General features: G+C 40.1%; 1 protein-coding gene across 1 annotated transcript in view; it reads left to right on the forward strand.

Moving 5' to 3' along the window:
- opn5 (opsin 5) overlaps positions 1-11473 on the forward strand; it is an 82299-nt gene extending 70826 nt beyond the window's left edge. The window contains exons 5-8 of the mRNA XM_080882748.1: positions 5906-6076; positions 8114-8448; positions 8549-8784; positions 10218-11473. Of these exons, the coding sequence (XP_080738874.1) occupies positions 5906-6076; positions 8114-8448; positions 8549-8784; positions 10218-10284 (809 nt within the window). The 3' untranslated portion in view covers positions 10285-11473. The remainder of the gene's footprint in view (positions 1-5905; positions 6077-8113; positions 8449-8548; positions 8785-10217) is intronic.
- Positions 11474-13310: the final 1837 nt, after the last annotated feature.

A 13310-nucleotide genomic window follows, 5' to 3' on the forward strand; every position in this document is an offset into this window, starting at 1 on the left:
TTGTCGAGAGCATAAAGGTCATGAACTTTCATTAAACAGAACTTTATTTAATGTGATGGATGTGCTTGAGCAGAGGCACACAGCGCTTCAATGTTTGGCTCAATTTGGGAAAGGCTGAGTCTTAAATCGTTTTCCACACAAAGTCTTGCTCTGTATTTTGTTTTCATGTTTGTTAAAGCAGAAAATCCCTTTTCGCATAAGTATGTGGTGGCGAAAGGCATCAGAGTCTTGACAGCGCGCTTAGCCAGCGCGGGCTGTTCAGTGCGCAGCCCTATCCAGAAATCCGCCAGGTTCTTTTGAGCGTGTTCAACTTTTAGAGATCCATCTGTGGCGATTTCAATTAGGCTCTCCTGGTCAGACGGTGATAACGAAGTAGGCACGGCGGTGAACGGGTGACGTATCCAATCATTTGAGCCGTCCGTCTCTGGGAAGTATCGGCGTAACTGCACCGCCAGCTCCTCAAGGTGCACGTTACATTCGCGCTTTACACTTTTAGATAGTGTGAGATCATTAGAGCACAGAAAATCATGCAGCACAGGAAAGACTTCAGTGTTGTTTGTATCCAAGCAGTTCTTCCAAAGGTTTAACTTCTTTATCATGGCCTCAACTTTATCTTGAACATTGAATATAGTTGCAGAAACGCCTTGTAATCCGAGATTGAGCTCGTTCAGACGAGAAAATATATCACACAGATAAGCCAGGCAGGTAAGGTACTCTTCATCATGCAAATGTTCAGACAGCTCAAAGGGATGGTTACTGAAGAAAACTTTAAGTTCATCCCTCAACTCAAAGAAACGGGTCAGCACTTTCCCTCTAGATAGCCAGCGAACCTCTGTGTGGAGTAATAATGTCTCATGCTCGCTGCCCATCTCATTGCACAACGCAGCAAATAAGCGGGAGTTCAGCGGCCTGGCTTTCACAAAGTTAACCATTTTTACACTCGTGTCCAAAACATGTTTCAAACGGACAGGTATTCCCTTTGCAGCAAGAGCCTCTCGGTGGATGCTGCAGTGTACCCAGGAGGCATCTGGCGCGACTGCTTGCACACGCGAAACCACACCTCCGTGTCTCCCAGTCATGGCCCGTGCGCCATCAGTACAGATGCCAACACATCTGTCCCACACGAGTCCATGTGTGTTCATGAATGTGTCCAGCTTTTGAAAAATATCTGCGGCAGTTGTCCTTTGTTCCAGCGGTTTACAGAACAGCATGTCCTCCTTGATGGTTCCTTCATGAATGTAGCGCACATATACGAGAAGATGCGCCAGGCCAGCCACATCCGTGGACTCATCTAGCTGTATTGCATAACATTCACTGTGGCGTATGCGCAGAAGTAGCTGCTGTAAAACATTTTCTGACATTGCATTGATGCGCCGTAAGACAGTATTGTTTGATGATGGAATGGACTGTATCGTCTTTTTTGCCTTTTCCCCCAACATTGTCCCTACCATATCTAAAGCAGCAGGGAGAATGAGGTCCTCCACAATAGTGTGGGGTTTGTTGTTTTTAGCCACTCTGTAACTGACCATGTAAGATGCTTGTAGTCTGTTTTTATTCATAAGATCTGGCACCTGAATGCAGGTTTTACTTGTTGAAAGTGATTTTAGCTGTCGCTCAAAATATTCCCTTGGTTTATTTTTCAAATGGGGATGATTTGTCTCTAAATGTCTGCGCAAAAGTGAAGGTTTCATTGAGTTCTGAGACAATACTTTTGCACAAATAACACACTGTGGCCGGGGAAATCCACCAATATTTATACACGTAAACCCCAGCGAAATATAATTGTCATCATATTTGCGCTTCTTTGATGAGGTTGTGTTACAGTCCGTGCTGTCATGCTTTCTCCCACTTTGACGCTCCGCATCAGACACTTCATCACTTTCCACATGGCTGGCTCCAGCTATGCTAGCCACTTGGCTAGTAACCACAGATACATCCCTGCTAGCACTGCTAGCATCCAAATCTGACGAACACATTGTTGTTGAACAATCACCTGTGCGGTCACTGGAAAATGCATCTTCAGATATGAGCTTATTGGTTGTTGTGGCCGGTGTCTCTGTGGTAGGGCCTTTTTTTCTTGTTAACCACTTGTCCATTTTCGCGCTGCACTGAATGCTTGGAGGCAACTTCAACTGTTAGGTGTCAGTCATTTGGGCAAATCACGCCCATGTATTTTGTCAGAGCTATTTTTTTGCTGAACACCAGAGGGTGGTATATAGTCATGTATTTGACAGGCAAAAAAAACTGCATTAGCGCAAATTTCGGCTTTTAAAACTTTTGATCCCCACTCCAACCCCAACCCACGCGTACCCCCTACAGCCACTTGCGTACCCCCGAGGGTACGCGTACGGTAGTTTGGGAACTACTGGTCTAGGGTTTTTAGATGTGGAAGACACGAAGAACGACACGAGCGGTGTTCCTAAAGAAGCCAATAGAAAAAGCCATCAATCTCTGAAGGATTATAAGGCCAGCTCCAAACTATTTGAAGTCCATCTTTATAGAGCTGAAAAGATTATTCACAGATGATTGCCAGTGTTTCCAGAAGTGGAAATCCCAGGAAATTCACCACAAGGGCAGACTGTTGACACAATTAAAACACACACACAAAACAAAAACAAGATCCATGTCTGTCAGCCTCAGTTAGTGCTTAACATTTAACATGCTATTAGAATAATACTGAACAAATATGGCTTGTTTTCATGCAGCCATGCTGTTCTCTCTAACAAGGACAGCATGGCTGCATGACTTAGATTTGTAAAGTTAGATTTGTAAAGTTAGATTTGTAAAGTTGCATTTGACCTCTTTTTACCAAAATATTCTTAAGTCAAATGTGAGACTATCTATACAACAGCTAGTGCTTTGGCCAAATTGGACCATGCAACAGGACAGTGATCCCAACCAGAGCAGCAATCTGCAACAGAATTACTGAAAAACAAATGAATCAGCGTGGTGCAGTGGCCCAGTCAAAGTCCATATCTCAATCCAACTTGGACCTTAAATAGAAGCCTCAATGTAGCAACGTTGTAAAAAAGAGTTAGCTAAAAGTCATACAGGAATCTATTACTTCAAGTCATTGATGCTAAAGTTGCACTGCCCAATTAACCATGGGGTGTACTTAGTTTTTCACACACTGCTTCTGGCTTAGTTTTTGTCAAATAAATAATTCCATGGTGTCATGTGCTGTTGCTCATTTCTGGTTGTATTGACTTAATTGTAAGACCCGGTAAGGACTAGATATTTTTTATTATGCCCTGATACATAAAAGCTTAGAACTAACAGACGGTGTACTTTCTTTTTTTTTACCATGACCAGTGTTAGGAAGGTTACTTTCAAAATGTATTCCACTACAGATTACAGAATACATGCCGCAAAATGTATTACGTTACTCAATGACAGTAACGTATTCTGAATACATAATATATTATCAAGCTTTTTATAAAATACATAATAATAATAATGGATTGCATTTATATAGTGCTTTTCTAGACACTCAAAGCACTTTACAATTCCACTATTCATTCACTCTCACACTCTCAAATCTTAATATAAAATGAGTAACAGTAGGGTGGAGATTGAGTAAGGCTGCACTTTTTATAGCGATCTCGTATAGAAAACTATTCCGCGCTTTTATAAATGGCTCTGAACCGTAGTAAAGGGAAGTCTGGCTAATATGTCGGGTTCCGTGTCGTGCTCATAACCAAGCTCATAAACTAGCATTACTTTGTTGTCTGGGTTAACTTTGCTAGTGAGAGACAGAGAGAGGCATTGAAAGGCCGCTCCAACAGAACTTATTGTTTCGGGGAGAACTCGAACACAGTGCAGTCGAGACTTAATAGCTTACTTACAACTGGGCTATGCACAGGGCTATGCCTGTCACACCCTGCCTATTAAATTAAAAAAATTTAATAATTATTTGAACAATAATTTTAAAAAATATTTTGTCACATCATTATGCGGGCTGAAAGTAGAGGTGACATGGACCGCAAGATTGAGACACAGCCTCTTAATGCATGCTTTCTTTGGGTTTCCACCAGTGTGGAATTACCAAAAATTCCACGCCTAACATATGAAACAGGAAAAACTGCCATGTAATCCATTTATTTCAACAAAGTACTGTATTCTGAATACCACCTTTTTAAATGGTAACGGAATACAGTTACTCATGTTTTGTATTTTAAATACGTAACGCCGGTACATTTATGCCGTTACTCCCTAACACTGACCGTGACTGTATCTTAATGGTAAGGCTCTGTTAAAAAAAGATTACAAAGACAGTTACAATTATTAAATTATGTAAATAAAGAATAACATATTGAATTTTAGGTTTAGGAATTGAGTCATTTAACTTTTGAGCATTTAAGCATTGCAGAAGGAATAGAGTGTCGAACATAAAGGGTTTGCCAACCTTTAGCTACAGTTCAACACCAACAAACACAGCAATGTTAAATGCATTACTTCAGAATCAGAATCAGAATCGTGTTTATTGGCCAAGTATATGTGCAGACACATACAGGGAATTTGGTTCCGGTAGATGGTGGCTCTCAAGCACAGCAATGTAAATCACACACACACACACACACACACACACACACACACACACACACACACACACACACACACACACACACACGTGTCTATATATACACATTACACATACATACACAAAGCTGTGTAAACCAACTATAAATAACAAATCTAACTTATATACATAAAATACAGAAATGAATGAGGTGGAATGAATACTACAAAATGTACATAAGCTGCAGTTGCAGTCTGGCAGTGGGAGCAGTGTGACAGGTCAACTGTTAAGAAGGGAGATGGCGAGGGGAAAGAAACTGTTCCTGTGTCGGGTGGTCCTGCAGGCTTCTGTACCGTCTGCCAGAGGGCAGCAGATCAAAAAGTCTGTGTGCAGGGTGTGAGGGGTCTGTGATGATTTTCCCTGCCCGTTTCCTGGTTCTTGAGAGGTACAGATCCTGGATGGAGGGCAGGGGGGTGCCGCTGATCCTTTCTGCTGCCCTTACAGTCCGCTGCAGTCTGCTCCTGTCCTGTTTAGTGGCTGCTCCATACCAGACTGTGATGGAGGAGCACAGGACAGACTCAATGACCGCAGTGTAGAACTGGATCAGCAGCTCCTGTGGAAGACTGTACTTCCCCAGTTGTCTCAGGAAGTACATCCTCTGCTGGGTCTTTTTGAGGATGGAGTTGATGTTGGTCTCCCACTTCAGGTCCTGGGAGATGGTTGTACCCAGGAACTTGAAGGTCTTCACAGTTGACACAGGGCTGTCTGATATGGTCAGGGGGAGCAGAGTTGAGGGATGTCTCCTGAAGTCCACTGTCATCTCTACAGTCTTAAGAGTGTTCAGCTCCAGATTGTGCTGACTGCACCAGAGTACCAGCCGCTCAACTTCTTGCCGGTATGCAGACTCATCACCATCTTGAATGAGGCCAATGACAGTGGTGTCATCTGCAAACTTTAGGAGTTTGACAGCCGAGTTCTTGGAGGTGCAGTCGTTAGTGTAGAGGGAGAACAGTAGTGGTGAGAGGACACATCCTTGAGGGGCACCAATACTACTTGCATTCAACATTGCTTCAAGCAGTTTCTTCTATCTTTTGCTCTCCTACATCCAGTCATGTTTCTGATCTGCAGCTATTTAGCTCTGTTGTGATATGTTCCACAAGGTTTTCTCCCTGAAAAAATAGAATGTATGTTTCAATATGCTACATGTTGTCTGTTTACCATTTTCAACCAAATATTTCTCTTTGTCCCATCCCACTCCAACACTACCTTCTTTTATGATCTTTGTCTTCATCCTTTTTCTCTGCCCACACACTCTCTTTTTCTGTTCCATTTCCCTTTCCCTTTCACTTCTCCTTCTACTCTGTCTCCTATTTTTTTTCCTCACAGTGACAGGAAAGCCCTTTTTCATTGTGTCTAGTTTATCCCACCGCTGGCTGTTTGGCTGGGAGGGATGTCGATTCTATGGCTGGGCAGGCTTCTTCTTTGGATGTGGGAGCCTCATCACAATGACTGTGGTCAGCCTGGACCGGTATCTCAAGATTTGCCATCTCCGATATGGTGCGTAACTAACAACTCAGCAAATTTTCATAAACATCAGATGTTCATATACACTTACATACTTTAAAGGGAACCAAAGTATTTTGCCAGTATCTCAGAATTAAAAATACCCTGACTGGGAGAGCAACATGGGGTTAGTATCTTGCCCAAGGATATTTGGCATGCAGACTAGGGGTAAGCCAGGAATCGAACCACCAAACTTCCGAGCAGTGGGTGACCTGCTCTGCCGCCTGAGCTACAGCCACCCCTGTAAACATACAAAAAGACGTACAAAAAAAAAAAATGAACAGAAAATGAGTGGCTGTTGCTTGAATCTTATTCGACAGATTTTACCTAACCAAACAAAAGCAGATGCAACCACCAGGTACTTACTTAATTTTCCAGTATGCTTATAAATTCACCAGTATGCTTATAAATTCACCACATAACAAGACATCCATCCTTTTTTCTCCGTTTTATCTCTGTAATTTTTTTTTAGAATTGATCTTTTTCTCATACTGAGGCTGCTGGCTTGTGACTAGCTCTGAGCTTTAGCCTCTTAAAATGTAAATTTTTAGATGGTTGAGGTAATATAAGTTTCTGATTAGGTTTATTGTTGAATGTGTTTATGATGGACCCCCTGCAAATAACTGTAATAAATGCTTTCAGTCACAGTTACAATGCTAATTTCATTTAACATGTACAGATGTTGCAAACCTGGAATATGTACAGTGGTCCCTCGCTATAACACGGTTCACCTTTCGCGGCCTCGTTGTTTCGCAGATTTTTTTTGTGCAATTATGCATGTTGTTTTTGTTTGTTTGTTTTACAGCGCATGGTGTTCTGGGTACTGATTGGCTGTAGACCATTGTCAATCAATCTCGTGCTGTGTCTCCTGTACAGTACAGAATGTGTTCAGCTTGTCAAATTTACATAAATATTTGATCGCTAGCAGTGTGTTTCTGAAGTGCTGTACTGTATGTTTGTAAGTTTTATGTCCAACAAACACAACGTCAACGAAACGTTTTTCACCGTCAAAGGCACCTGGGGTGAAAAGTGTGAACATTTCCATGCCTGTCTGAGAAAAGTGTATAAAGTGTGTAGTGAGGAATTTTACAGCCTTAAAACATCTATAATAATTGTAAAAAAATGGCTCTACTTCGCGGATTTCACTTGTCGCGGGTTATTTTTTAGAACGTAACTCCTGTGATAAACAAGGGACCACTGAATTTGTTGATTTTCATGTAAAAAAGATATGAATAGGTCTGCAGTCTAGATCCAAACCTGTGACTATAACTACGTATTTAAATGATCACAATTTAATAAAAGGAGTTATTCCTGAATCACTGGCCATTTCTTGACAAGGTTTAGATTTACCTTCACATGAGTTATAGGCCATAAATGATGCTCTAACAAAACATCTGTAAGCCTGTATTGCACAAATATCTAGGTTCATGATCTACTGTAAGTGCTCCCGTTACTTTTTAATTTCCATTCAGTTCCCACACCATTATAGTGTACATTACTATAATGGTGTGGGAACCCCCCATCATAAACATCAGATTAAGGGGGGCTCCCCATCATCTGATCCCTGCAGTGTTTTGTGAAACAAAACAGTGCAGCACTCCACTGCACTGTTTTGTGAAGGGATGGGGCTTTTAGCCTCCAGAGTATAGTATTTGTTATTAGCCTATAACCACAGCTAAGCCGTTATAACACTGTATTGTAATTCTTTTAAATTAAATTCCTTTTCAGTCATTCATAGTCAAACACAATAATACAAATGTGTAAGATCCCAGAATTAAAATATTCCACTACAGTAGTTTAATACTTTTTTTTTGTTTACTGATGTCAACAACATACCTTTTGATGTGAAGAGTCATTGACTACAGATGATTATTTTTTTTAATACTCAGTATTTTTCTAGGAATTTTTGTAAGTCTCTTACTACATCTAATGCTCTGAATCCTTTTCACTTGTGGCATAGAAAATTAGTCTGGCAGTCAAAATGTACCATTTAACCAACATTAGTCTTGGGGTTTCTTTCTCCAATCCTAGGTGCATGGCTAAAACGCCACCACGCGTTCCTGTGCCTGGCCTTTGTATGGGTGTATGCAGCCTTCTGGGCCACAATGCCCCTGGTGGGCTGGGGAAATTATGCTCCGGAGCCCTTTGGGACCTCTTGTACCCTGGACTGGTGGTTGGCTCAAGCCTCAGTGTCTGGCCAGAGCTTCGTCATGGCCATTTTGTTCTTCTGTCTTATACTCCCTGCAGGGATGATTGTCTTCTCTTATGTTATGATCATCTTCAAGGTCAAGTCATCTGCTAAAGAAATTTCACATTATGATGCACGCATCAAAAACAGCCACACCCTTGAGATGAAACTCACAAAGGTAGGTCCAACATTAGTGATCATGGAAGTGGAACAAAGAGCAAAGATTTTTGAGTGCTACTCAGTCCAAATTTATGATCAGAATATAATTTTGTGTCCAGGTGGCAATGGTGATCTGCACAGGCTTCTTGATAGCCTGGATCCCTTATGCAGTGGTGTCAGTGGTGTCAGCATTTGGTGAGCCAGACTCAGTGCCCATCCCTGTGTCTGTTGTTCCTACGTTGCTGGCCAAATCCTCCGCAATGTACAATCCCATTATCTACCAGCTTGTGGACCTGAAAATCTCAGCCTCCTGTTTTAAGGTTATGAAGAAACAAAGGCATTTTAGAAAGTCAAGGTAAAACTAGCCTTTATACATACATAAAGACATTTTCTGAAATGTTTTAGCAGTGGGAAAATTTTTCCTTGATGCTTTCTGCTAGAAAACAATCTTTAGCCCAGAACAGATCATGGTTATAGGATTTCACCCTTTCAAAAACCTCTTTTGGAGTCGAACAAAGCCTTGGCAATCAGGATTCAAAGAAAATAATCTGTGCTCAAAACTATTTCCAGAAAAGTGTTTAGCACAAAATATAGGATTAATGCTGAGGCCTTGAGATTAGTCAGCAACCCTCTGGCAACCTCCGGTCACTGGGAGAGAATGTGTATTCATTGACTGGGAGAAATCCCAGATCCCAAATCAAAGAGTATGGTGCACCTGAAATCTCCTTGCAATTGCTTTGGTGACTAGCGGATTGCTGTCAATGATAGTTTGCATGGCACATACCAGCCTGTCTGCCATGCCATGCCAGCCTGTCTGTAAAACTTAGTAACTAATCAGCAAGCAGCAGCAAGAAACTTGGAAATATGTGATGAAAACTGGAAACAAAAGACCATGAAGACCATTTACCATGAAAGTCAATGTTGGACCTTATGAAATTTGTTGGTTACAGCGGTAAGGGTACAAGCAACTATGGGCAACCTCAGCAACCTACTACTAGTGATCAAAACAATCACAGGGAGATTTTTGCAATGTATTCTGTTTTTGACCAGTTTCACGTAGTGACAGTATGGAACCGCCCCCAGTCACCTGCCAGCTGGCCACATCTGGAACATTAGATTTTTCCCTAGTAATCAGTGTTTATTAGAGGGCCAGTGACTGGTTTCTAGGCCTGAGTGACTAGGTCATAGCAATCTATTTCACAGCACTACACAGAAAAGCAACCTTTAGCAACAACTTACAGTTGGTCAGGGAATACTCATTTTTCTCTTGTGACCTGTGGTTTCTAGGTGGTCTGGTTGCCCACTGACCTCTAGGTTTGTGTGATTGGGGCCTTAGGTTTTGGAGCAACCTCTATAAGGTTAGGAATGAGTTTTATTTTAGCCACATGCTAAATAGGTACATTTCATAAAGTAGAGACGCAAGCCTTTAGGGATTGCGTCAGGAAGGGCATCTGGTGTAAAAAATCAGATCATATATGTGGAACTACCTGTTTAGCTGCCCCCCTTATGTACTTGGGGGCAGCTAAAAGAAGCTAGTTAAACTTTCAGATAATATCCCAAATCTTTTGATTATAGTTTTTATTGTTGAAACCTTTTGCATTTGGGTGTTTCAAATTGACAGAAAAGTGGACATTAACCAAACCGAAGCCAACTCTACTGGTAAACAATGACCTTAGATAGTTTAAAAGTTTTATACTTAAAGGTTTGCTTCCCAATTTTTATTTTTTGCTTGTATATTGGTGAGCTTTTTTGGTCTGACTATTCTATCATATGTTCACATCTCTGCAGGTTCTATGCCATCTCTGGCTCATTAAAAGAAACACCACCAGCCAAAGAAGTCCACATTGAAGTGTGAGACAAATGTGAAGCTACATGACTTCTTTTTACCGCTTGTATTTTGGACAGTTGGACTTGTTCCCTGTCCTATGTGCTCTACCAATCACTCTCGACATTTTCTGTCACATTATGGACTGCATACATTTGTTCCCAAGTATCACAGCTTGGTTTTGCACCCACACCGGATATCCATGTAACCCTCAGCTCCCAACTTCTTACTTGGAAAACATCTTTCCTATGTGGTGTTCTTCCCATGTGGTCACTTGAATGGTGTTGTTTTACATTGGCAGTGTGCATGTGATAAACCCACTCTTTCAGCTTCCCCCCCCATTATTACAGACACATTGTTTGTCAATGTTATTAGCAAACAATGCACATCTTACTGACTTACCAGCATTTTTGCTACCAGCTCTTCGCCACTGTCAACCCAAAACTTAAGATATACCTTTTTTGGTGGAGAAAAAAAAGGTAAAACTATTACAAATATTTCAAAGGTTTAATTTAAGCATATTTCAAATGCTCAACTGCAATTTAACACTGCAACAACCTTAGCACATGTAAGTCATGTGCCAGTGTGGCCTCAAGCTCAAAGTATCTTTACTGTTGTCCTTCGTACTCTTACACGTGTGGCTTCTATACTGTAAATATATATCAAAAGCAAAAGGTACTGGATCACCTTACTTTCTATGTTTTCTTCAGCTTTTTACTACACAGAACCGGTTATGTCACTTTGATTCATAAAAGTAGTTAAACTAACATTGTTACTTTTAAAACAAAGCCAATTTATCTAATTGTAGTGAATTTTTGCAGAAACCAATCATTTAAAGTGACAACACCTAAAGTTTTTTTTAGTTCTATTTTTCAATATTGTGGTAATGGGCACAGAAATAATAATAGTTAAATCAGGGACCATTTTTATTGTGTTCATTGTTGGGTGTCTTTTTTGCTAATGCAAGAAATAACAGGATTCATTAAAGAGTAATGCTGAGAATCAGATTTTAAAAAAAATCTTGTACATGTGTAATAAGTATGAAATTATAGCTCAGAGGCAATGGGCTTTATCTTAGCAGATCAACAAGTAACACTACTACTACTTGTTTAATCCAGGTACCAGTTCATAAGTCAAAGGTGATAAATTATTGTTTCTTGGGCAGTTGTGTACTAAAACCAATTGTAACATTTGTTAAAGATGTAGTTTGAGATTTCAATTAGTCAGCTTTTGATTTCTCTGTAGACTAGATTTTCAACTTTTAGACTTTTCATCTAGCCTTTTCTCCTTGACTGCATTTTTTGTACATTTGTGTTAAGCTAATTTTGTTTCTCAATTGTAGCTTCATACTTATAGATAAACGAGAGTGACATCTCTCAGTTGACTGAGAAGACGTCTAATTTAAGCATCGTGTGAGACAGTGCTATTGCTGGCAGTTAATTGGCTAGCTAGCAATTGCTTGCTTGCCATTGCTACTTATATGCTAATGGAATTGCATCCAAGCATTGGGAAGTCATTTATATCTAACTCTGTGAGTTCTAAGTCATTATCAGTGATGACCTTAGTCATGCTTGTGTATTCCTTCCCTTAGCATAGCCAAATACCTAATAGAGGGTGAAAAACTGTCTATGCGTTTTTCAAAAATTATGACTAGAAGCATGTTGCTATCAGCAATCTTCTCAACTTGGGTGTATTTGGTTTATTATTTTATGTTTCTGCACATACTTGAGGTCTCTCATTTATGAAAATGTTTATGGAATTTATGTTTAAAGGTCACATGTATGTTTCAGGATGGAATATAACCAATGGTTAGAAATGTGCTTTACTTGTTTTAGCATTAATAGCTTACACAGCTTAACTCCACAATAGCTACTTTGTTATGGGTGAAGGAATGAGACTGAAATGGTCGATTCTCCACTGGCAAACACAGGATCTCTTTGATGCTCTGAACATTCAACGGCAGAGTCACCTGGAAATGAAATAGATCGAGTGGGTGGAATCAGATCTGCTTGCATCATTAGAGTAAATCAAATTTCACTGTGCTGGCAAACAAAGATGGAGACAAAGTGGTTGATCGATTGATAATATGAGTCTTACACCTGATGAAAGTCCTCATAATGAAGTGTTAATTATCTTTTGAGATGGGCTGAGGTATCATTTCTGATTAAATAAATCTAATAATTATGATAAATAGATTACTAATTCGCAGATTGTTGCTAAAGTCTTGCATGTCAGGCATACTTGAAGTCTGTATCTTCATATTTTGACATATTTTAACATTTGTTAATTTTTTAGAATGAAGATTATAGTTATGGCTAATGACCTTTACATTTTTTGCGTTAAAAAAGTACTATAGCAGTTAGGGCTGGGCCATATTACAGGGAGTGCAGAATTATTAGGCAAGTTGTATTTTTGAGGAATAATTTTATTATTGAACAACAACCATGTTTTCAATGAACCCAAAAAACTCATTAATATCAAAGCTGAATGTTTTTGGAAGTAGTTTTTAGTTTGTTTTTACTTTTAGCTATTTTAGGGGGATATCTGTGTGTGCAGGTGACTATTACTGTGCATAATTATTAGGCAACTCAACAAAAAACAAATATATACCCATTTCAATTATTTATTTTTACCAGTGAAACCAATATAACATCTCCACATTCACAAATATACATTTCTGACATTCAAAAACAAAACAAAAACAAATCAGCGACCAATATAGCCACCTTTCTTTGCAAGGACACTCAAAAGCCTGCCATCCATGGATTCTGTCAGTGTTTTGATCTGTTCACCATCAACATTGCGTGCAGCAGCAACCACAGCCTCCCAGACACTGTTCAGAGAGGTGTACTGTTTTCCCTCCTTGTAAATTTGATGATGGACCACAGGTTCTTAATGGGGTTCAGATCAGGTGAAAAAGGAGGCCATGTCATTAGTTTTTCTTCTTTTATACCCTTTCTTGCCAGGCACGCTGTGGAGTACTTGGACGCGTGTGATGGAGCATTGTCCTGTATGAAAATCATGTTTTTCTTGAAGGATGCAGACTTCTTCCTGTA

The sequence above is a fragment of the Rhamphochromis sp. 'chilingali' genome (assembly GCF_963969265.1).
Source record: "Rhamphochromis sp. 'chilingali' genome assembly, chromosome: 5".
Lineage (NCBI taxonomy): Eukaryota > Metazoa > Chordata > Actinopteri > Cichliformes > Cichlidae > Rhamphochromis > Rhamphochromis sp. 'chilingali'.